Source organism: Cnephaeus nilssonii, assembly GCF_951640355.1.
Source record: "Cnephaeus nilssonii genome assembly, chromosome: 17".
Taxonomy (NCBI): domain Eukaryota; kingdom Metazoa; phylum Chordata; class Mammalia; order Chiroptera; family Vespertilionidae; genus Cnephaeus; species Cnephaeus nilssonii.
The window spans coordinates 10,300,098-10,322,474 of record NC_137088.1 but is presented as its reverse complement, the minus strand read 5'-3'; the positions used below and the strand labels follow the sequence as shown (position 1 = coordinate 10,322,474).

General features: G+C 36.9%; 1 protein-coding gene across 7 annotated transcripts in view; it reads left to right on the top strand.

Moving 5' to 3' along the window:
- GOLGA4 (golgin A4) overlaps positions 1-22,377 on the top strand; it is a 92,431-nt gene that overhangs the window by 61,247 nt on the left and 8,807 nt on the right. For all 7 annotated transcript variants that reach the window (XM_079795094.1, XM_079795092.1, XM_079795093.1 and 4 more), the window contains 8 exons: positions 751-4,991; positions 5,495-5,616; positions 6,231-6,361; positions 8,521-8,634; positions 10,904-10,924; positions 11,107-11,175; positions 15,768-15,843; positions 18,787-18,890. In XM_079795094.1, the coding sequence (XP_079651220.1) occupies positions 751-4,991; positions 5,495-5,616; positions 6,231-6,361; positions 8,521-8,634; positions 10,904-10,924; positions 11,107-11,175; positions 15,768-15,843; positions 18,787-18,890 (4,878 nt within the window). The remainder of the gene's footprint in view (positions 1-750; positions 4,992-5,494; positions 5,617-6,230; positions 6,362-8,520; positions 8,635-10,903; positions 10,925-11,106; positions 11,176-15,767; positions 15,844-18,786; positions 18,891-22,377) is intronic.

The window sequence follows — 22,377 nt, the reverse complement described above, 5'->3', positions numbered from 1 at the left end:
GCACACTCCCCACTGGGGATGTGCCCGCAACCAAGGTACATGCCCTTGACTGGAATCGAACCCGGGACCCTTCAGTCACAGGCAGACGCTTATCCACTGAGCCAAACCAGTTAGGGCTACCTTAATTTTCTTACCTGTTACATGAAGAGATTGGATTTGATAATTCCTAAAGACCTGCTTTGACATTCTGTGGCTCTGCCTTATTTAGCTCCTTTTCTTTCAGAGTCAGGATTGATATTTTTATGAGATAATAGTAATCTTTGATAAAATTTGTATAAGTTTCTTCTTTTTTCAAGTTATCTCCTGAATAATAATTTTTGGGGTTGAAAAATAATATGTTATTTATCTTCCAAAATTAAATTATGTAAGCAGTAGAATATTATAGGCCTTAAAAAAACACAGAAAAAATACCCATCTTTCTACCAACGGTTATTGTTATCTACTTTATAATTTATTTCTTATTGACTATCCATTCAAAATATTCTTGAAATATAGGTAGTTTAAATAGTTATCCATGTAGGTAGAAAGAATCTGGAATTATGGGTTGTGCTTAAAATAGAATATTTTCTTTGTTATGTAATTCATTTAGGAATTGAGCACAGATTGTTTGTTCTTTCTTGTGTTTGGTGTGATATGTAGAGTTATTTATCTAAATTTTAATCTTTAAATAGGTGTAGACATCAGGTCATGTGTATTTTTACTAATAAACAAGACTGTACTTAATAAAAATACATTTGTTTTTATTAACAGAGAATTCTTGAATTGGAAAGTTGTTTGGAAAAAAGCTTACAAGAAAGCAAAATTCAATCAAAAGATTTGGCTACTCATTTGGAAGCTGAAAAAAATAAGCACAATAAAGAAATTACAATCATGGTTGAAAAACACAAGACAGAATTGGAAAGCCTGCAGCATCAGCAGGATAACCTTTGGACTGAAAAACTCCAAGACTTAAGGCAACAGCATCAGACTGAAATGGAAAAACTTAGAGAAAAGTATGAACAAGAAAAAGAAACATTGTTGAAAGACAAAGAGAGTCTCTTCCAGGCCCACATAGAAGAGATGAATGAAAGGACATTAGAAAAGCTAGATGTGAAGCAAACAGAATTGGAGTCATTATCTTCTGAACTGTCAGAAGTATTAAAAGTCCGTGACAAGCTAGAAGAGGAACTTTCTATACTAAAGAATCAAGCAAATAAAGTGAAGCAGGAATTGGAGGCCAAGTTGGATGAACAGAAAAATCATCACCAGCAACAAGTTGTCAATATTATTAAAGAGCAAGAGATGTCTATCCAGATAACTGAGAAGGCATTGAAAGATGAAATTAATCAACTTGGGCTTCTTCTGAAGGAAAAGGATAAGCATTTGAAAGAGCATCAGGCTCATGTGGAAAGTTTAGAGGCAGATATTAAAAAGTCAGAAAAGGAACTCCAGCAGGCCTCTGCTAAGCTGGATCTTTTTCAGTCACACCAGAGCACCACACATGAGCAGGCAAAAGCATATGAGGAGCAGTTGGCCCAGTTGCAGCAGAAGTTGTTGAATTTGGAAGCAGAAAGAATTCTTCTTACAAAACAGGTAGCTGAAGTTGAAACACAAAAGAAAGATGTTTGTACTGAGTTAGACACTCACAAAATCCAGGTGCAAGATTTAAGGCAGCAACTTGAAAAACAGAATAGTGAAATGGAGGAAAAAATAAAATCTTTAACCCAACTCTATGAGTCCCAACTTAAAGATAGTAATATAGAGCAGGAACAGACAAAGCAAATCTTGATGGAAAAAGAAAATGTAATTTTACAAATGAGAGAAGGACAGAGCAAAGAAATTGAAACACTCAAACAGAAATTATTGGCCAAGGAGGACAGTATTAGTGTTTTGCATGAGGAATATGAAACCAAATTTAAAAATCAAGAAAAAAAGATGGAAAAAATTAAGCAGAAAGCAAAGGAGATGCAAGAAACGTTAAAGAAGAAATTGTTGGATCAGGAAGCCAAGCTTAAAAAAGAGCTTGAAAATACTGCTCTAGAGCTTAGTCAGAAAGAAAAACAGTTCAATGCCAAAATTTTGGAAATGGCACAGGCTAACTCAGCTGGAATCAATGATGCAGTGTCAAGACTAGAAACAAACCAAAGGGAGCAAATAGAAAGTCTTACTGAGGTGCATAGGCGAGAACTCAATGATGTGATCTCAGTCTGGGAGAAGAAACTTCATCAGCAAGCTGAAGAACTTCAGGAAAAACATGAAATCCAGTTACAGGAAAAAGAACAAGAGGTAGCAGAACTGAAGCAAAAGATCCTCATAATTGGGTGTGAAAAGGAAGAGATGAGCAAGGAGATAGCATGGCTGAAGGAGGAAGGTGGTAAGCAAGATACAGTAATAAAGGAGTTACAAGAACAAGTCCACCAGAAGTCTGCTCACACAAATTCTCTCTCACAAAATGAAACGAAACTGAGAGCGCAACTTGAAAAGCTGGAAGGTGACTTGAAGCATTCTCTGAAGGAAAATACTTTTCTTCAGGAGCATGTAGTTGAACTGAAGAAACTGTCAGAAGAAGATAAGCTTAAGGTTTCTGAGTTGACTGACAAATTGAAAGCCACAGATGAAGAATTTCAGAGTTTAAAATCTTTACATGAAAGAAGTAAGAAAAACCTAGAAGACAAAAGCTTGGAATTCAAAAACCTGTCTGAGGAACTAGCAGTTCAGCTGGATATTTATGCTAAGAAAACTGAAGCCTTACTACAAGCTAAAACAAATGAACTAATCAACCTCAGTAATAGTAAGATTAATGCGGTTCTCTCTAGAATTTCCCATTGTCAACATCACACAACTAAAGTTAAGGAGGCACTAAGAATTAAAACTTGCAAAGTTTCTGAATTAGAAGCACAGCTTAGACAGCTAACAGAAGAGCAAAATACACTCAACAGTTCTTTTCAACAGGCTACCCACCAGTTAGAAGAAAAAGAAAATCAAATTAAGAGCATGAAGGCCGATATCCAAGGTCTTGTAACAGAAAAAGAAGCCTTACAGAGGGAGGGCGGCAGTCAGCAGCAGGCTGCCTCTGAAAAAGAGTCTTGTATTACACAGTTGAAGAAAGAGTTATCAGAAAACATCAATGCTGTCACATTGATGAAGGAAGAGCTTAAAGAAAAAAAATCTGAGATCTGTAGTCTTAATAAACAATTAACTGATTTGAATGCTCAACTTCAGAACAGTATCAGTCTAACTGAGAAAGATGCAGCCATTTCATCACTAAGTGAGCGACATGATAAGGAGCAGCGTGAATTGCTGGATCAAGTGCAAGATTTATCTTTGAAAGTTGAAACTCTGAGTAAAGAGAAAATTTCTGCTCTTGAACAGGTAGATCACTTATCTAACAAATTCTCAGAATGGAAGAAAAAAGCACAGTCAAAATTTACACAGTATCAAAATACTATTAAAGAATTACAGATGCAGATTGAGTTAAAAACAAAGGAAGCCAGTGAAAAGGATGAACAGATAACTTTATTGAAGGAAGACCTTGATCAGCAAAATAAAAGATTTGAATGTTTAAAGGGTGAAATGGAAGATAAGAATAACAAGATGGAGAAAAAGGAGTGTAATTTAGAGACTGAGTTAAAAATTCAAACAGCAAGAATTGTGGAATTAGAGGAGCATATTACTCAGAAAACAAATGAAATTGAGTCCTTAAATGAAGTTCTTAAAACTTATAATCAACAAAAGGATGTTGAACAGAACGAAATGGTTCAGAAACTTCAGCACATTCAAGAGCTAGGAGAAGAAAAAGACAACAGGGTCAAAGAAGCTGAAGAAAAGGTCTTTAGACTTGAAAAGCAAGTGGCTTTCATGAAATCTGAACTTGAAGATAAGAAGAAAGAATTGGAACATGTGAATTCAAGTGTGAAAAGCAAAGAAGAGGCGTTAAAGGCATTGGAAGATAGACTTGAGGTAGAGAGTGCTGCAAAATTAGCAGAACTGAAGAAGAAAGCTGAACAAAAAATTGCTTCCATCAAGAAGCAGTTATTATCTCAAATGGAAGAGAAAGAACAGCAATATAAAAAAGATATGGAAAGCCATTTGAGTGAGCTAAATACAAAATTGCAGGAAAGAGAAAAAGAAATTCACATATTGGAAGAAAAACTTAAATCAGTGGAAAGTTCACCACAGTCAGAAACACCAGTTGTACCCAGATCAGCAAAAAACGTGGCAGCATGTACTGAGCAAGAAGAAGCTGATTCCCAAGGCTGTGTGCAGAAGGCATGTGAGGAAAAAATCAGTGTTTTACAAAGCAATTTAATCGAAAAAGGAAAGCTATTGCAGAGGCTAGAGCAGGAAAAAAAAGAGACCATTTCTTCTCATTCTGAAATGCAGTGCAAATACCAGGAGCTCTTAATAAAGCTAGAGCATGCTGAAGCAAAGCAACACGAGGATCAAGTTATGATTAATCATCTTCAAGAAGAACTTGAAGGAAAAAGCAAATATTCCTTGATAGTATCCCAGCACATGGAAGAAGAAGGAGGTAAACATAACATAGGGGCAAAGCAAAACTTGGAAAACGTGCTTGACAATGTCCAGAAAACCCTCCAGGAGAAGGAACTAACCTGTCAGGTTTTGGAGCAAAAGATAAAAGAGCTGGATTCCTACTTATTAAGAGAGAAGGAAGAACATAGAGTTGAAATGGAAGCGTTGACCTCAAAATATGAAAAACTACAGGCTTTGCAACAACAGAGGGATGGAAAAAATAAAGCCACAGAAAATTCGGAGGAAAGTGCTGAAGAAAAGTCCAAATCTCATGTGGTCCAACCCAAATCGCTTAGTAACATGGAGACTGAGCACAGTGACCTGCAGTTTAAATTAGCAGCGGCAGAGCAGGAGAAGCAGAAGCTGAGCAAGGAGATTGTGAAGTTGCAGAAAGATCTTCGAATGTTGCGGAAGGAGCATCAGCAAGAATTGGATATAACAAGGAAAGAATATGAACAAGAAATGGAAGAGAAAATCAAGTAAGTTTTTTTTTTTAAAACATGGATATTTTGAAGGCAGTCCTTCTTAATTAAGCCCCCTTTTTGTGCCTAATACAGTTAAGTTTCACCTACCTGAAGTATTAGTAAATCAAATAAGTTAAATACTGAGGAGAAATAAGAACAATTCCAGGCAGAGGCAGTGTTTCTCCATGTCCATTTAGGGGGAAAAACTTTATTTTTCCTGTAAAATCAAGGAATTTTAAGTGGAACAGAAAAAATTTCATATTTCCACAACCATTTTGTAGAGATAATCATAGTTTACATATCCTTCCAAAGTTTACTGTGTCAGACACACACGCACATTCATACACACACTTGCACTCATATACTGACATACATACTGACACATGCATACACAGATTCACATACTCATGTGTGCCCTACTGAGATCAGATTGTATGCACTATTATGAAGACTGGATAACTCTTTACAGCTTATTTTTTTTGCATGGCATTAGTTAACCTTCTATTTTTGTTGTCCAGGCAGGAGCAGGAAGATCTTGAATTGAAGCACAATTCCACATTGAAACAACTGATGAGGGAGTTCCATACACAGCTGGCACAAAAGGAACAGGAGCTGGAAACAACTCTAAAAGAAACCATCGGTAAGGAAAAATTTAAATTCAATAAAGAACAAATCAGTATCCGCAGAGACTATTTGTAATTTAAGCTCAGTCTTTTCATATTGTGCTAAGTGCTTTAAGTAATTAAATTGGAGAAAAATTATTCTTGCCCAAGATAGTTCTGTAATGGGAACTTTCATTGCCTGGCCGTGGCTTGCCTTACTGAGAGGAGGAGCAGGTAAATGAACCTGAAAGCATTAGCAAATTAATTGCCTTGTAAAGACACATCTGCTCTGTGAGAAGGGCACATTGATCAGTTGATTTTTTTTAAAAAATTTTATTGATTTTTACAGGGAGGAAGGGAGAGGGATAGAGAGCTAGAAACGTCGATCAGAGAGAAACATCAACCAGCTGCCTCCTGCACACCCCCTACTGGGGATGTGCCCGCAACCAAGGTACATGTCCTTTACCGGAATCGAACCCGGGACCTTCCAGTCCACAGGCCGACGCTCTATCCACTGAGCCAAACCGGTTTCGGCTGATCAGTTGATTTTTATAAAATTTTATTTGGAACATGGATTCTTACTAAATTGGGACATAGATATTAATTCCTACCTAATGTGTTTTCTTGTGTGTGTCCATTTTTTATTTATTAGATAAAGCCCAGGAAGTGGAGGCTGAACTTTTGGAAAACCATCAAGAAGAGACAAATCAGTTATATAAAAAAATTGCAGACAAAGAAGATGATCTAAAAAGAACAGCTAAAAGATACGAAGAAATCCTTGATGTACCTTATTTTCTCTATTTTGAAATTTAGCTGTAAGATATTTCATGGTAGTGCTAAAGAAGATTGGGCTTGGGCTGTCGGATTTCCTGTTGTGTGTGTATGTGTTTAATGTAGAGGTTTGTTACTTGTTTTCTTGTTTGTTTGTTTTTTAATATATTTTTATTGATTTCAGAGAGGAAGGAAGAGGGAGAGAGAGATAGAAACATCCATGATGAGAGAGAATCATGGATCGGCTGCCTCCTGTAAGTCCCCCACTGGGGATCAAGCCCACAACCCGGGCATGTGCCCTTGACTGGAATCGAACCTGGGACCTTTCAGTTCGCAGGCTGACACTCTATCTACTGAGCCAAACGAGCTAGGGCTGTTTTCTTGGTTTAATATTATCCAAATTTGTGTTTCTACACTGTATGCAGATTTATAAGGAGTCTAATTGATTTCTGCCAAGACTGTAGTTCCTGATCAGATTCTGGTAACTAGAAAGTACAGCCCCGTTGGCAGGCATTGGAGCAATAGAGTTACTAAAGGAAAGAATTTATTCTCTTAGTTGTCTTTCTCCCAAAGTTAGGTTAAATTGTGAGAGAACTAGACTAAGCAATGAGAGCTTGTGCTTGAATAAAGTGTAAATGTATGTTTTAGTGTGGCTACTTAGCTAGGCTGGGATCTTTCCAGAGGAGCCAGTTAGCTTTATTTCATCCCTACCCAATTTGCATGTTGTTTTTTTTTTTGTTTAGTTTTGTTTTGTTGGTTTCAAGGGATGAAAAAGATGGGGGGAAAATGGAATGCATCAGCCAGATTTTTTATATTTAGTGAAAGAATACTTCAATGTACTTATTCCACTAATGGTGGATTATCATTGTTATTTTTGTGTGTGAAGATAAGCTATGAATGCTAGTGAGGGACTCCAGAACATTTTAAAATGTAAAACAATGTAAATTATTATTCTTTGGGTTGCAGATTATTTAGTTACTCCAAGCCTTATTTGATGAACCATTTGATGATTAAGAATGCATAAATCAGAGAATCATGCCTCAACGGATTATGGCAGCAATAGAAGTCTCAGCCAGGAATAGATTCTAATAATTTTAAATGTAATTGAAAAGGCTGGAATTCCAGGGTATGACACATGCATATAAATGACACCTTTTTATACTTTTTGAGCTTTAGATCTCATTATGAAAAGATTGGAATAATTTCACATTTTCTTATACTTTCATAGAGCACTTTGCAGGGGGTAAACTGTACCACAGCTATAGAGTTCCCTTTTGTGAACTTCTCTGTTTCTGGATGTGTGGGGTAGCAGAAGGTAGATTTTCCTAGGTCATAACAAATGTGTAGGTAGAGGGATGGATGAGGGAGCAGGGAGAGAAGTTAGCCTTTCGTATGGTTAATCCTTGAAAATCTGCTGTTTACTACAGAAAATTAAGGGAATGGTCCTTCAAGCTTTGGGCTTAGAGTAGCAAAGCAATTGGGCAGGAAGTGGAGGGTGGCAAAGGAATTGGGTTTGCTCTCCCCCAAGTCCCTTCCTGTGTCTTAGACCAGCACTCTCCATTGGAAATATAATGCAAGCCACAAATATGAGCCACATATGTAATTAGACGTTTTAGTAGCCACATTAAAGAAATAAGTAGATGAATTTAATTTTAATATTTTAACTAATTATATAAAAACGTTATCTTGTCAATGTAATCAGTATAAAAATTACATATGAATTAAATTTTGATATCAATAGTTTTCACATTTACCATCCACCTCAGTTTGGACTAGGCACATTTCAGGTGCTTTTGGCCACAGTTCTAAGGTATCTAGTAGCTACTGTATTGGACAGTGTGGCCCCAGATTTCAACTGCAAGGTCTACTAGGGTTGACTTTGAGATTAAACAGATAGTCCTCATCTAAACGCCCCAACTACATACTCTGTCTTGAAGAATTTCTTTGTAAAAATATAAACATTCCAAAAGAGGATATTAATAATTCTCAGCAAACCCCATATTACTTAAATTTGATCAGTATTGCAATTCCAAATGTTCTTTTAGCACAGATGTGATTCAAAAAATGTTTAGGTGTTTGTTTGTTTTTTCTTACAGAGGTAGTTTTCTTTATACCGTATTGTTTCTCTGTGTTCTTTTTAATGTTTATTAACACATTTTTTAATTCTGAAGGCTCGTGAAGAAGAAATGACTGCAAAAGTAATGGACCTGCAGACTCAACTTGAGGAGCTGCAGAAGAAATACCAGCAAAGGCTGCAGCAGGAAGAAAACCCTGGCAATGATAAAGTGAGAGGAACAAGACTTGGCGTCACACATTTCTTGAAAATGTCATTTCCAGTTTTTGACTCCCTTACTAACACACATACCTACCTCATTTAATCCTAACAAAAACCTGGCCTTTATTTTATAGACAGTGAAACTAAGGCTCAAGGAGGTTAAATAAAATGTTCAAGCTCACACAATCAATGTTGTATTGGGAATTTAAACTCAACCTGCCAGACTTTAAAGCCTAGCCATTTTGGTTATACTAGTACTTCTCAGCCTGTTCTGTGGAAAAAACAGCAGAGGAAAATGAACCCCACAGTCCAGAGGCATAGCTAAAATGCTCTATAGAAAGTGTGATAATTTTAAGTGTTTATATTTTTGTGTTAAAAATTCATGTGAATTTTAATGCTACTCTATAATATAGCTTTGTAGTCACTTAGAAATTTTTTAAATTATATACCACTAAGAAAAACAGTTCCTGCCCTGGCTGAATGGCTCAGTTGTTTGGAGTATCTTCTGGTACACCAAAAAGATGTCAGGTTCAATTCCCGGTCAGGACACATACCCGTTGGGTTGTGTATGGGAGGCAGCTGATTGCTGTTTCTTTCTCACATTGATGTTTCCATTTCTCTCTCTAAATATCAATAAAAATATATCCTTGGGTGAGTTCTACCAAAAAAAAAAAAAAAAGCAAAACACTTCCTATTTTTCTTCTTGGTTATTGGGTCAGATACAAATGTAATAAGATTATTTTGAAATATTGGACTGAATTCAAAGAGATCTGGTACTGTGTATCAAGGCATTTTTATAATTCCAATCTTTTTTTTTTTTAAACCTCTCCTGAGGACATGCTTAGAGAGAGGAAGGGAGAGGGAAAGAGAGAAACATCGATCTGCTGCCTCATGCACATGCCCTGACCGTGAGATTGAGCCTACAACCCAGGCATGTGCCCTTACCAGGAATTGAACCTGCAACCTTTTGGTTTACTGGACAATGGTCAACCAACTGAGCCACTCTGGCTGGGCAATACCTGTCTTTAAGTTAAGTTGATTCTATGAAAGATGAGCCATATTTACCCTGTGGCTTCCTGTCCCATTGTGCACCCCAATAAGTGTACACTCACAGGGCATGTAGGCTTGAGTTTGAGAATCCTGTCAGTGTACCATTCTACTTCCGAAAATATTCTCACTCATCCAGTGTGGTCTTTTCATAGCACTGTCATGAGGGCCTTGAGAAAGTAGGTAGGCGCTATTCATGTCTTCATTGTTGAGAGTTACAGATAATTCATTACAGAATGTTAGTTACCAGGTAACAATTTTCCAGACACCATTTACATGGATAACCTTCCCAAACTGGAGAGAAGAAGCCTGGATAAAGTGCTTTGCTATTTTGAGCCATTTGGTACCTATATCTTATTTATTAGCACTGAGCAAGCTAAATGGGCTTTTCTCTGTTTCTTTAATAGCTACTAAGTTGTAGTTTTTTTTTTTCCTATTTGATCATGATGTGAATAAACCAGGTGCTATAAAATATTACTTCTTATGAGAAGAATACATGTTCTTTTCTTTGGTATCAAAATAAGTATTCATGTTACATATAATGACAGTTTGATTTGTGTTGGGATGCCATAGAATATGGAAAGATTATGAGATTAATATTCAGATTTTCTGAGTCCTTTACCTTGTGTCATAAGAAAGGAGATAAAATAGCCTTCATTTTTATTCCTACTTTAAGAAATACCTTTTTAATTTATTCTTCATAAATTTTTATCCTCTTCTTTCTCAAGCATCTTTTGTTGTTTCTGTGATATCTTGAATTGCATATCAGTACTGAGTTCAATGAAAAATAATTTGTGATTATAGCTCAGAGTGGATTCCCATAAGTAGTTGTTTAGATGTTTCCTTAAAGGGCCTATATGCTTCAGATAGATGTTAATATGTTTAATTTTTACAAATTATATAAACAAATACATGAATATATTCTTGTTGTTAAAGAGTCAGATAACACACCTCCCCTGCTAAGTAGTAATCATTGTTAGAAGTTCCATGAGTGGCCTTTCAGGTTTTTTTCTTGTGTTTACCAATGTTTATGTATATTCACAATATAATAATTTGTATAGCAAAATAGACCAGATTTAAAAGCAAATAATCAGGTAATCTCATTTCAAATCTGACCACTCTCTTAAGCCTATAACACTGAATTCTTTTTTCCTTGTAATTTCATATTACTCTATTTTATTGTTTCTTAAAAATGTCATTGTATACACTCATTTTTTCTTTTCCATTTTCAGGCAACAATATTGGAACTACAGGTAAGACTAAATCTTCATTGAATTTTACTGAAGGTAGTGCATTTTCAGGAGCATTCTGTGTTTTAAGTTAAAACATGAAGAGACTATTTTTAATTTTTTAAAATTCCCAAGCAGTACAGAAAAGTGTCTGGACAGTGATGAAACCCATATGCATTTCACATGTGATTTTTTTGTTCTTTCAGACACAACTAGCACAGAAGACTAGTCTGATCAGTGACTCAAAGTTGAAAGAGCAGGAGTTCAGAGAACAGGTACATGTCTAATTGGTGCCTTTTATTTGAACTACCTTCCTTAATTTATGTTAGTATGTACTTGGATCTCTTTTAATTAATTAAAAAAGAACTGATTTAATAGTTGGCTTTGCAATTTTGTTTTACATTTATAGAGGATATCTCTCTAAATTCATGATTATATATACCTAAACAAGAACATTTGCATCTTATTTCTAATGCTTAACATTTCGGATACAAATTTGTGTTTAATTTGTAATAACAAGTTCTGAAAGTCATTTTTGCTTTTATCAGAGGGAAAAAAACACATCAATCTTTATTACTTTTTTCTAGTAGCTAGATTATCTTGACTTACTATGATTTGTCCACATGTTATCCAGTAATTTGAGTTAAATAGGACCATGTGTGTACACCTAGAAGGATGCACAGAACATAGAAACACCACTATATGTGTATCTGTGGTGCATGATCTTTAGTGGTCTTTTTCCAAATTGGAGGAATAGTGAGTCAGGTCAGCAGGCTAAGTTTGAAGGCTAAATCTCTAAGGATATTCCAGTTTTCTTAAAATTCGAACATAAAAATCTTGATAATTATTGGAACTAGGTGATGGATGGATATATGGGCATTAATTGTACTATGCTTCCTGAATTGAATATGTTTGAAAATTTTCATAATATACATTTTTTAAATTTATAAAGATAGGTATAATAAGTCATCACTTAACATTTTCAATGGGTTCTTGTGCAACTTTAAGCAAAATGACATTTAGTGAAATCAGTTTTACCATAGGCTGGTTAAATAAGAGTTAAGTTGCTGTGGCATATTTCTGATCACAAAAATATTACCAAACTTCTAAAGACCCAAAATACTTCGAATAGTGAAAATTGAAATAAATGTGAGATATATATATATATATATATATATATATATATATATATATATATATTTAAGATAGATTAATAAAAACAAGTAAAATTCTTTTCCAACCCTCTTATTCCAGTTCACGGTTGTGGGTGGCCGGAGCCTGTCCTTGCAGTTCAGGGCCCAATGTGGGAACCAACCTGAGTCTTTGCCTTTCCATCGCAGGACACACTCACACCCACACCCATCCTTACTCAGACTGGGACAATGTAGACAGTCCTACTGTGCACATCTTTGGGATGTGGGAGGGAACCTAAGTACCTGTAGAAAACCCACACAGACATGGAGAGAATATATAAATTCCACACAGACAGTGGGCCCTGCTGGGAATTGAATTTTTTTCCTCATCAATGCTATAACAAGTTGAATGAAACAACGCTATTTGAGGACTAAGTTTCAGTTTTACTTTATTTTTTTCTAGTTCTTAGCGCTGTAACTTTTCTCATCTATTCTCAAGGTTATTGCTTTAAACGTCTCTTCTTTACCATCCTCAAATCTTCAAACTGTCCTAACATAACAGTTTTTATATTAGTTATTTTTATAGTGATAAAATACATATAACAGAATTGACTATTTGAACCATTTAAAAAAAAATCCTGACCTGAGGATATTTTTTCCATTGACTTCTAGAGAGTGGAAAGGAAGAAGGAGGGGAAAAGAGAGGTGGGAGGATAAGAGTGGGGTAGAAAGACAAACATCAATGTGAGAGAGATACATCAATTGGTTGCCTCCCGCACTTCCCCAACAAGGGGTAGGGAATCTGTGTCGGAGATACATGCCCTTGGCCGGATAGTGAATCCACAACCCTTTGGTCCAAGGGCTGACGCTCCAAACACTGAGAAAAACTGACCAGGGCCATTTGAACCATTTTTAAAAGCACACGATTCATTGACATTTAGTTCATTCACAACACCATATATTTCATCACCCCAAAAAGAAGACTCTTATCCATTGAGCAGTCACTCTTCAGTACCTTCTCCCTCACCCCCGGCAACCTCTAATCTGCTTTCTGGGTCTATGGGTTTGCCTGTTCTATTTACTATAAATAAAATCATATAATACATGGTCTTTTTTATTAGGCTTCTTTCAGTTAGCGTGATGTTTTTAAGATTCATTCATGTTGTAGCATGTATCAGTACTACATTCCTTTTTATGGCTGAGTAATATTCTGTTGTATGAATATTCTACATTTTCTTTATCTGTTCATCAGCTAATGGATATTTGGGTGGTTTTACCTTTTGGCTGTTGTGAATATTGCTACTAGGAATATTGTGTACAATTTTTATTTGAACACCTGTTCCCAATTCTTTGGGGTATATTCTCAGGAGTGGAATTGCTAGATCATATGGTAATTATATGTTTAACTTTTGAGGAACCACCAAACTATTTTACTTTCCCACCAATGAAGTATAAGGACTCTAATTTCTCCACATTCTCACCAACCAGTTTTTTTAATTTTTTTATTATAGCCCTCCTAGTATGAATTGGTATCTCATTATGGTTTTAATTGGCATTTTCCTGCCCAGGCTGGTGTGCTTAATGGTTAGAGTGTCAGCCCATGCACTGAAGGGTTGCAGATTCCATCCCTGAGCCCCCACTAGGGCTCCTGCGGGAGGCAGTCAGTCGATGTTTCTCTCTCTATCGATGTTTCTCTCTCCTTCTCTCTCTCCTTATCCCTCCCTCTCTAAAAATCAATGGAAAAATTATCTTCAAGTGAGGCTTAACAACAACAAAAAATTGGCATTTTTCTAATAGTGTTGAGTATCTTATCATCTGTTGTGTATCTTCTTTAGAGCAAAGTCTCTTCAAGTCCTTAGCTCATTTTTTAGTTGGGTTATTTGTTTTTGTTGTTGTTGAGTTTTAAGTGTTCTTTATATATTCTGGATACAAGTCCCTTATCAGGTACATGATTTACAAATATTTTCTCCCATTCTGTAGAATGTCTTTTCACTTTCTTGATGAGGTTCTTTGAGGCACAAAAGTTTTACTTTTGTTCAAGTCCAATATATATATGTTAATATAATAATTATATCTTTAACTTTTGAGGAACCACCAAACTATTTTACTTTCCCACCAATGAAGTATAAGGACTCTATAATTTCTCCACATTCTCACCAACCAGTTTTTTTTTTTTTATTATAGCCCTCCTAGTATGAATTGGTATCTCATTATGGTTTTAATTGGCATTTTCCTGGCCAGGCTGGTGTGCTCAATGGTTAGAGTGTCAGCCAGACACTCTATATGCATATATATATATATATATATATATATATATATATATATATATATGCATATATATGTGTGTGTGTGTATATACTAGGGGCCCAGTGCACAAATTCGTGCACCTTGAAAGAACTGTGGGCCACGAGGCTGCAGTAGGCTAAGGGGCGGGTCTCGGCCCATCCTCTGTGCCCCCATCTGCCGGCAGCCCCACACCTGCCGCCAACGCTTCCACACGCTGACAGCGCTGGCCCTGCTCGCACCCACTGACAGCACGGAGTGATTGGGGCCGGTGCCAGCAGTGGGTGCGAGTGGGACCGGCAGTGTCAGTGGGTGTGAGCGGCGGCTGCTGCCCTGATCGCCCCTCAGGAGCAGGGGGAGGTGGAGAAGCCCTCCGGTGATCAGGGCCGGCAGCTGCTGCTCGCACCCACTGATGGCGCCTAGTGATCGGGACCAGTGCCGGGCACCGGCAGCAGGTGCAAGCAGCGACTCTGGCACTGGCTGCGGGTGCAAGCGGGGCCAGCGCCAGCAGTAGGTGTGAGTGCCAGGTGGGACTGCGGCACACGGGAGCAAAGAATTTTCAGTAACCACTAGAGGCTCGCCCCAATGACAGCAGCCAGCACCCCGCCTTGGTCTGGCACCCCTGTTCACCTGCTCCACCATCCCACCGCGGTCAACACCTGCCTTGTTCCGTACATGCCCCCTGGTGGTCAGCGCATGTCATAGCGACCGGTTGTTCAGTTGTTCCAGTTTTTCCATCATTCAGTCTATTTGCATATTAGCCTTTTATTATATAGGATACACACACACACACACACACACACACACACACACACACACTAGTGGCCCGGTGCACAAAATTCATGCATGGGGGCGGGGCGGGGAGGGTTCCCTCAACCCAGCCTGCATCCTCTCCAATCGGGGACCCCTTGGGGGATGTCCGACTGCCGGTTTAGGCCCAATCCCCCAGTGATCAGGCCTAAACCGGCAGTCGGACATCCCTCTCGCAATCTGGGACCGCTGGCTCCTAACTGCTCACCTGCCTGCCGGCCTGATCTCCCTAACTGCTCTCCCCTGTTGGCCTGATCCCCCTAACTGCTCTCCCCTGCCAGCCTGACCATCCTAACTGCTCTCCCCTGCCGGCCTGATCACCCCTACCTGCCTCTGCCTCAGCCCCACCACCATGGCTTTGTCCGAAAGGACATCCAGAAAGTCATCCAAAAGTTGTTTGGTCTAATTAGCATATTACCCTTTTATTAGTATAGGTGTGTGTGTGTGTGTGTGTGTGTGTGTGTGTATACATATATATATATTTGTTGTCTGTGCTTTTGGTGTCATATCTAAGAAACCATTTGTATTTTATCTCTATTCTGTTTTTGGGATAAAAAATCTAGTGGATACAGCAGTCTTTTTTTTTACATATGGTCTCCATGTGAATTTTATGATGTGATTAAAATATTTGTTATTTTTAGATTCACAATTTAGAAGACCGTTTGAAGAAATATGAAAAGAACGTATATGCAACAACTGTGGGGACACCTTACAAAGGTAAGAATGATCTCTCTCATATGATATTACCATGTTGTTGGTAGATTTATGGATGATTTTTTTTTTTAAAATATATTTTATTGATTTTTTTACAGAGAGGAAGAGAGAGGGATAGAGAGTTAGAAACATCGATGAGAGAGAAACATCGATCAGCTGCCTCTTGCACACCCCCTACTGGGGATGTGCCCACAACCAAGGTACATGCCCTTGACCGGAATCGAACCTGGGACCTTTCAGTCCGAAGGCCGACGCTCTATCCACTGAGCCAAACCGGTTTTGGCTATGGATGATTTTTATTTTTGTCTTTGCCAATCTAATTTTTTATAATGAATATATTTACTTTTGTGATTCACCAATAATAGCTGGTTTTAAGGAAAGAATAGCAGAGTCTAAAACAAAATTAATGCATATTTGTTGTTTAAAAATTCAAATTTAGTGTATAAGTAAAACTGCAAGTTCCTACTTTAGTCTCCATTCTCCAAATGGACCTAGTTGACAACTTATGTATATTTTTCCAGACTTCTGTATATGTGCAAACATTTATCTAATCCACTACATGCAGGCATACACAGTTATATATTTTACATGCTTCTGTTTTTTACTATTACAATAAAGATTTAATTACTAAATTTTAAACTAGGATTTAAGGAGATACAACACAATTTTTAATTAAATTAAATAAGGACTTGCTTTGGATTCTTTCCAAAATGCTTTTTAAAAACAAGGAAAAACCAGTTTGGAAGTTTCCTATAGCTCATTGCAGAGATTAATGATTAATTATTAATCTCTTTGCTGCAGAGATTAATTAATCTGCTACAAAGATTAGTTGCTACAGTTCTGTCAACATATGTGATTTTCAGCATAGATTTGTTGAGTCAGTGCTCAGCAGTGCAGAGAAACAGGACTGCTTCTCTTTGGTAGTTTCAACTTAAGAATTTCATACATAATTTTTTTTCTCAGTTAAAGTTATAAAATGATCATACGTAGTTTATTTAATAAGCAACACATATAGGTATAACACTAAGTGCCAAGCACTGTTATAAAATAGGTTTTGTGTATCAACTCATTTAATCCTCTCAACAACCCAGGTGGTTTGGTTGAATATGCACAGTCATCTCTCTTCACCATGCTGGGTCTTTGAAGAGTAAGAGCAAAATGAGCACCCACCATGCAGGAAAAAGTATTAATTGCTTCTCCAGGAAAATAGATATAAATAAGTAATCTAACGTTTAAAACAATAAAATCAGTTATTTTCTGAAAAGTGAAAAACATTATGAACTCTTGCATTTTGTTGATCTAGAGCAGCAATTTTCAACCCATGTGCTGCAAGAATTTTTAAAACATGCAGTACCTGACTATTTAGTCAGGAGCACTTACCTCTTTTCCCTTAGTCTGTTGAATAAAAAAATGACAAGAATAGCTGTCCAGTGTGAATGAATCAAAATTATACCCCCTTTTTTGGGTCAGATCGGCAAAAATTCTGTGCTGCAGAATTTTAGGAATTCGTTTATATATACCATGATATAAAAAAGGTTGAAAATCACTGATCTAGAAGGATGAAACACATTATTTTTTGAAGAGAAAATACTGTATTATCGTTATTTGGTTCTTGGGTAAAGCGTGGTTTGAGTGAATTGGGTCTTCTAAAAATATATACTTTTAAAAAATGAAGGGGTGGTGGGTAGGTGAGGGGCCTAATATATAGTAACGGAAGATGGTTTGACTTTGGGTGGTTGGCACACAGTGCAATATACAGATCTTGTGTCATAGAAATGTACACTTGAATCCTATATGATCCTGTTAACCAATGTCACCCCAATAAATTTAATTTAAAAAATGAAGTATTCCAAACATACACATACATGCGACGTAAATATCAAGTAGGAAGACTAGTTAACACCTAGGAATCTGCCATCTAGAACATTGTTGTACCTCTGAAGTGCCCTGTGCTGCTCTTTAATCTCCTATCTCGCTGTTCTTTTCCAAGGGTACCACTGTTATATATTAAAGCATCAGAACATTTTCCCTAGTCTTCGGCTTCTTGATAAAACTCTTAAACATGGGCTTTTACTGTCCAGGCATCCCCAGATTCCCATTTGCCTTCCCATTGATTCTGTGGTTTTATTTTCCTGTGTTCCTCTATCCCTGTAGGGCTTTCCTATGATCTTAGAATGTTTTCATACAGCATTTAGATGTTCCTTGTAGCAGAGTGCTTTTCAGACTATCTAGTGTGCCATACTACTGGAAGTTGATGCAAGTATAGACTTCACATAATGTATAATTATGAATTTATTAGATTAAAGTTTGTCTGAACTGTATCTATTCTTTACTTTTAGGTTGAAATAGAGCTTAACAAACGAACTATAACTTTTTATGGCAGTCTTTTTAAGATGTTGCATCAAAATATTTGAAAATCTTTATAATGACATTAATGTTTCATGCATTTTCAAGTTATTTTATTTATCCTGTGTTTCAAAAACAGTTTTGAAAACTTGATTTAAACTTAGTGCTTTTTGGTTTGGGATACTAGGAAAACTAGAATACTATTCTGAGATACTAAACTCTTAATAAAATAAAAGTGATTGTTAATTTTAAATTTTAATCATCATTGTAGAATAGCTAAAGCCAACACATAATACTTCAGATTTAAGGAATCTTTGTATAGTCTTAAAATTGTCATACCAAAAGAAAGAGGAGGAGGAGATGGAAGAGGAAAAATGTGAGAAATAAGGTTGCTATATTAATTTTTGTTTTCTCTTACAAGGGAAGAATACCAATTGGAATGCTTTATGTATACACAATACAATACCATGCAATACAATATAATTAATACAAGAATGTGCATCTCTTTGTTCAATTGTGTGTTGTTGTTTTTTTAGTTTGCCTGTTTTCTAAGTTTATCTAGTTTTGTCTTTACAATTTGACCTGTTTTTTATTTGACAGGTGGCAATTTGTACCGTACTGATGTCTCACTCTTTGGAGAACCTACTGAGTTTGAGTATTTGCGAAAAGTGCTTTTTGAGTATATGATGGGTCGAGAGACTAAGGTATAAATCATATCTAGTGATTTGACATGTGGTTTAATTTAAAAGGAAATACATTTTTAATATGCATATTAATTCCATATGTTTACTATTAACAGAACATACATGCTAATAGTAGGTGACAGGTACCTGTGTTATTGCTCTTAATTCACATAAGTTAATTGGCAGATTTTGCTTATATTTCTTACGTTTATAAGATATTAATATAAAAAATACTGTTGGATGATGTTAAATACTAAAACTTAAGATTTCATTAACTTAATACTTTGTGAAACATGTGGCTATTTTTATTTTTGACTTAGGATCTTAAAGTTAGAATAAGGGTAACTTAAGGATAGTGTGGAAGTATTGGAAATGATCATAATTAAGACTGACTGCTTAGGGATATTTACAAATATTTTACATTAGTCACTGTAAAAAAATCATTCCTTCATATAAGGAATATTGATCATTTAAAAATTACCACATCATATGAGTAATAATGCTTGGCTAATTTGTTTTTTAGAATGTTAAATTTATTGTAAGGTCTTTGAGCGTATTTATTTCCTCTATAATGCATTTAAAATAACCTTATATTGGACTTTTGGTAAATATATCTTGAATTGAATTGAATGCATTTAGGAAAATTATGAGTCTTTTCTCAAACAAAATTTTCCATTTAAAGCAATTTCTTTTTCTGATATTGTTTCAAGTTTTTACTTACATGAACTTTTACACTGTCTATATACCTTGGCCGAGAATGGAACAATGAGTTTTCTATTCTTTGAAGCAATCAGTGTTTTAATTTATAGGTCTGTGGGGTTTACTGAGTCATAGGTTGTTAAGCCAGTTCAGGGATTGATTTGAAATATATTTAAAAACCTGAAATGTAAGGGCATAAGAAAAACTCTTAAAATAATATTATGAATTTATGGATTTTAGATTCAGCTAAACACTAGGAGTTATATAGGGCTGGAAGTCCTTTGAGTCCTTGATACCTATAGAAATCTCATTTCATTGTATCAAATAGTTTCAAAGTAAAATAGTAACTATTGTGAGTCTGAAATGTATCACAGGAGGTATATATTAATTCATAGTGATTCAGTGTCTTTGTTTCCTAAGGAGTCTTTTTTAATTCAAAGGGTAGCTAATACCAATTTTCTCCTAAACTTATTAAAACAAAGCTAATGAAATATAAGTTTCTCTTATTAAGTCTTTATTGGATAGTAGCCTGTGTTTGAGGTGAGGTAGACAGTTTATGTTGTCTTGTTATTATTGCAGGAAAAGGGGAAAGGCATGTCTTTAAAAAAAAGTTTCTCAGAACTTTAGCAACTTTGGTTCATTTGTGAATTTAAAACTATGATCCCAGTGTTGTGGCTAAGTAAATTATTTAACCTTTTCTTGGTCTGTGGAATGAAGAGACTGACGGCCCCAGCCTGTTTCTTTTGGAGGTTGAGAATATATGTGGGATAAAATCTCTACAGCGTTTAAGTCCTTCTGAAGAAAGACCCAGCACAGACATAAGGCATATTCTGGGGCAGGGCCAGTTCAGCCATGTGTAAGCTTGTGTTTTCAAGGCTTTGCAGGTAGTTTTAGATTGTGACTTGGGAGACAGCTGAGAGGGATGTCCTCAAGGGATAGGCTGCCCCAACTAGTACCTGGCTGGGAATCCTTGTCCAGGAGTACTCTCTCTACTCTTCATCTTCAGCATGCAGGGCATTTTTCTAGTCACTAAAAGTGCTGAGTAGTTTATCATTCTGCATTCACATTTTAGAGGTAAATATTGAAAATTGGTAGTAGATTTTCGACTTAATTTACTGCATATTTATTCAGCACTTACTACCTGTGGCCCTTTGTTTATCGCCAGGATGGATAGGGAGGTGAAATTTGACGACATCCCTAACTTTAAGGAGATTACCATATACAGATGCTCCTTGACTTATGGTTACTTCCTGATAAACTGTCACAAGTCCAAAATATCATGTCTAAAATGCATTTAAGACACCTAACCTACTGAATGTCATAGCAACATGCTCAGAGCATTTACCTTAGCCTACAGTTGGGCAAAATCATCTAACACAAAGTCTATCCTACCTAATAAAGTAGTAATATGCAAATTGACCGTACCCTCGCTACGCCCGAGCCACCCCCACCAGCCAAAGCCACGCCCACCAGCCAATCAGGGTGAGTATGCAAATTACCCAACAAAGATGGCGGTTAATTTGCATACGCTGAGGGAGGGAGGAGTGAAGACTGAAGACAATTTAGAAGGAAGAGGGAGGAAAAGTGGAAAGCAAGGTGGCTGCCAGAGGGAAAGCCCGGGTGGGGCGGAGCGGGGCGGGCGGCAGTGGCGCACGGGTGCAGGCGCGGCGGCCACAACGGCAGCAGCGGTGGCAGCGGCAGCACATGCGGCCGCAGCGGCCACTTGCAGGATTCTTCCTGCAAATGGGCTACTAGTTTTATAATAAAGTGTTGAATGTTTGATGTTATTTATTATGCGTGTTGCTTTTGCACCATCATAAGGTTGAAAAATTTAGGTCGAATCATTATAAGTCAGGGACCTTCAGTCGTAGGAAAGGGGAACTGTTCTCAGTGAAGCATATGTGATGCAGAATGAGATAAGCACAGGGTGGGAAGGCCAAGGAAAATGTCATGGAGAAGCAGGTGTGCCTACTGGGCTTTAAACGGGGCTTAGATTTTGATAGATGAGCTCAGATAGGAGGGAAAGCCTAGACAGGATGTCCAAGGCAGGAAATTGAAGGTGGGTTTTGGAAAACGTAGTCTGGTCCAACTAAAACACTGGATCTGTGAGGTGGAAGTGATCTGCTTAAGGCTGCCCAGTGTGGAGGGCCTACAATGCTTTCAGATTTTACCTGGAGATATTGGAGGGTGGTGGTGGTGGGGGGGAGGTAGCCCTGGAAATTTTTGAGTAGGGGTTAAAAGATCAAAGTTGTTTTAGACATCTTTTTGGCAGATTTTTCTATTTTTTACACATTATTAAAGAATTTGAAATGGAGACCAGATTATGGCTTTAGAATAAACCAGAATCCTATTGGCCTCTGCAATTTGATTCTCATTTGTAGTTGTTTCTTGTCTAGCAGGATCTGTCTGTCACCCCATGTATTTCTTCATTTGCCTTTGCACACAGTGTCTCTAGTTAGTTTCATGAGGCAGATGATTTTTTTAAGACCACATGTAAGACACACTTTCTTATAGTATGAAGTTAAGTATGCTCCCTTTCTTCTGTTGTTGCACTTTCATTTTCTTGGGTTTGATCCTTTGTGCTACTACTGATACTAAAATTCAACCTGTTCTCCTTTTCAATAGAAATTGTTTCTCATCCTAACTTTTATTGAAGTCTCTCCCTAAAGCAAATCTGACTAGAGGCCACTTCCAAACCAGGTGGCTCATTTGAACTTTATTCCCAGTGCCTGAGGATACTGTACAGAGAGTAGACAGTCTGGCTTCTTTCCCAAGGTATGACAGAGAGGTGGGCTTCTCCATTAGTGTT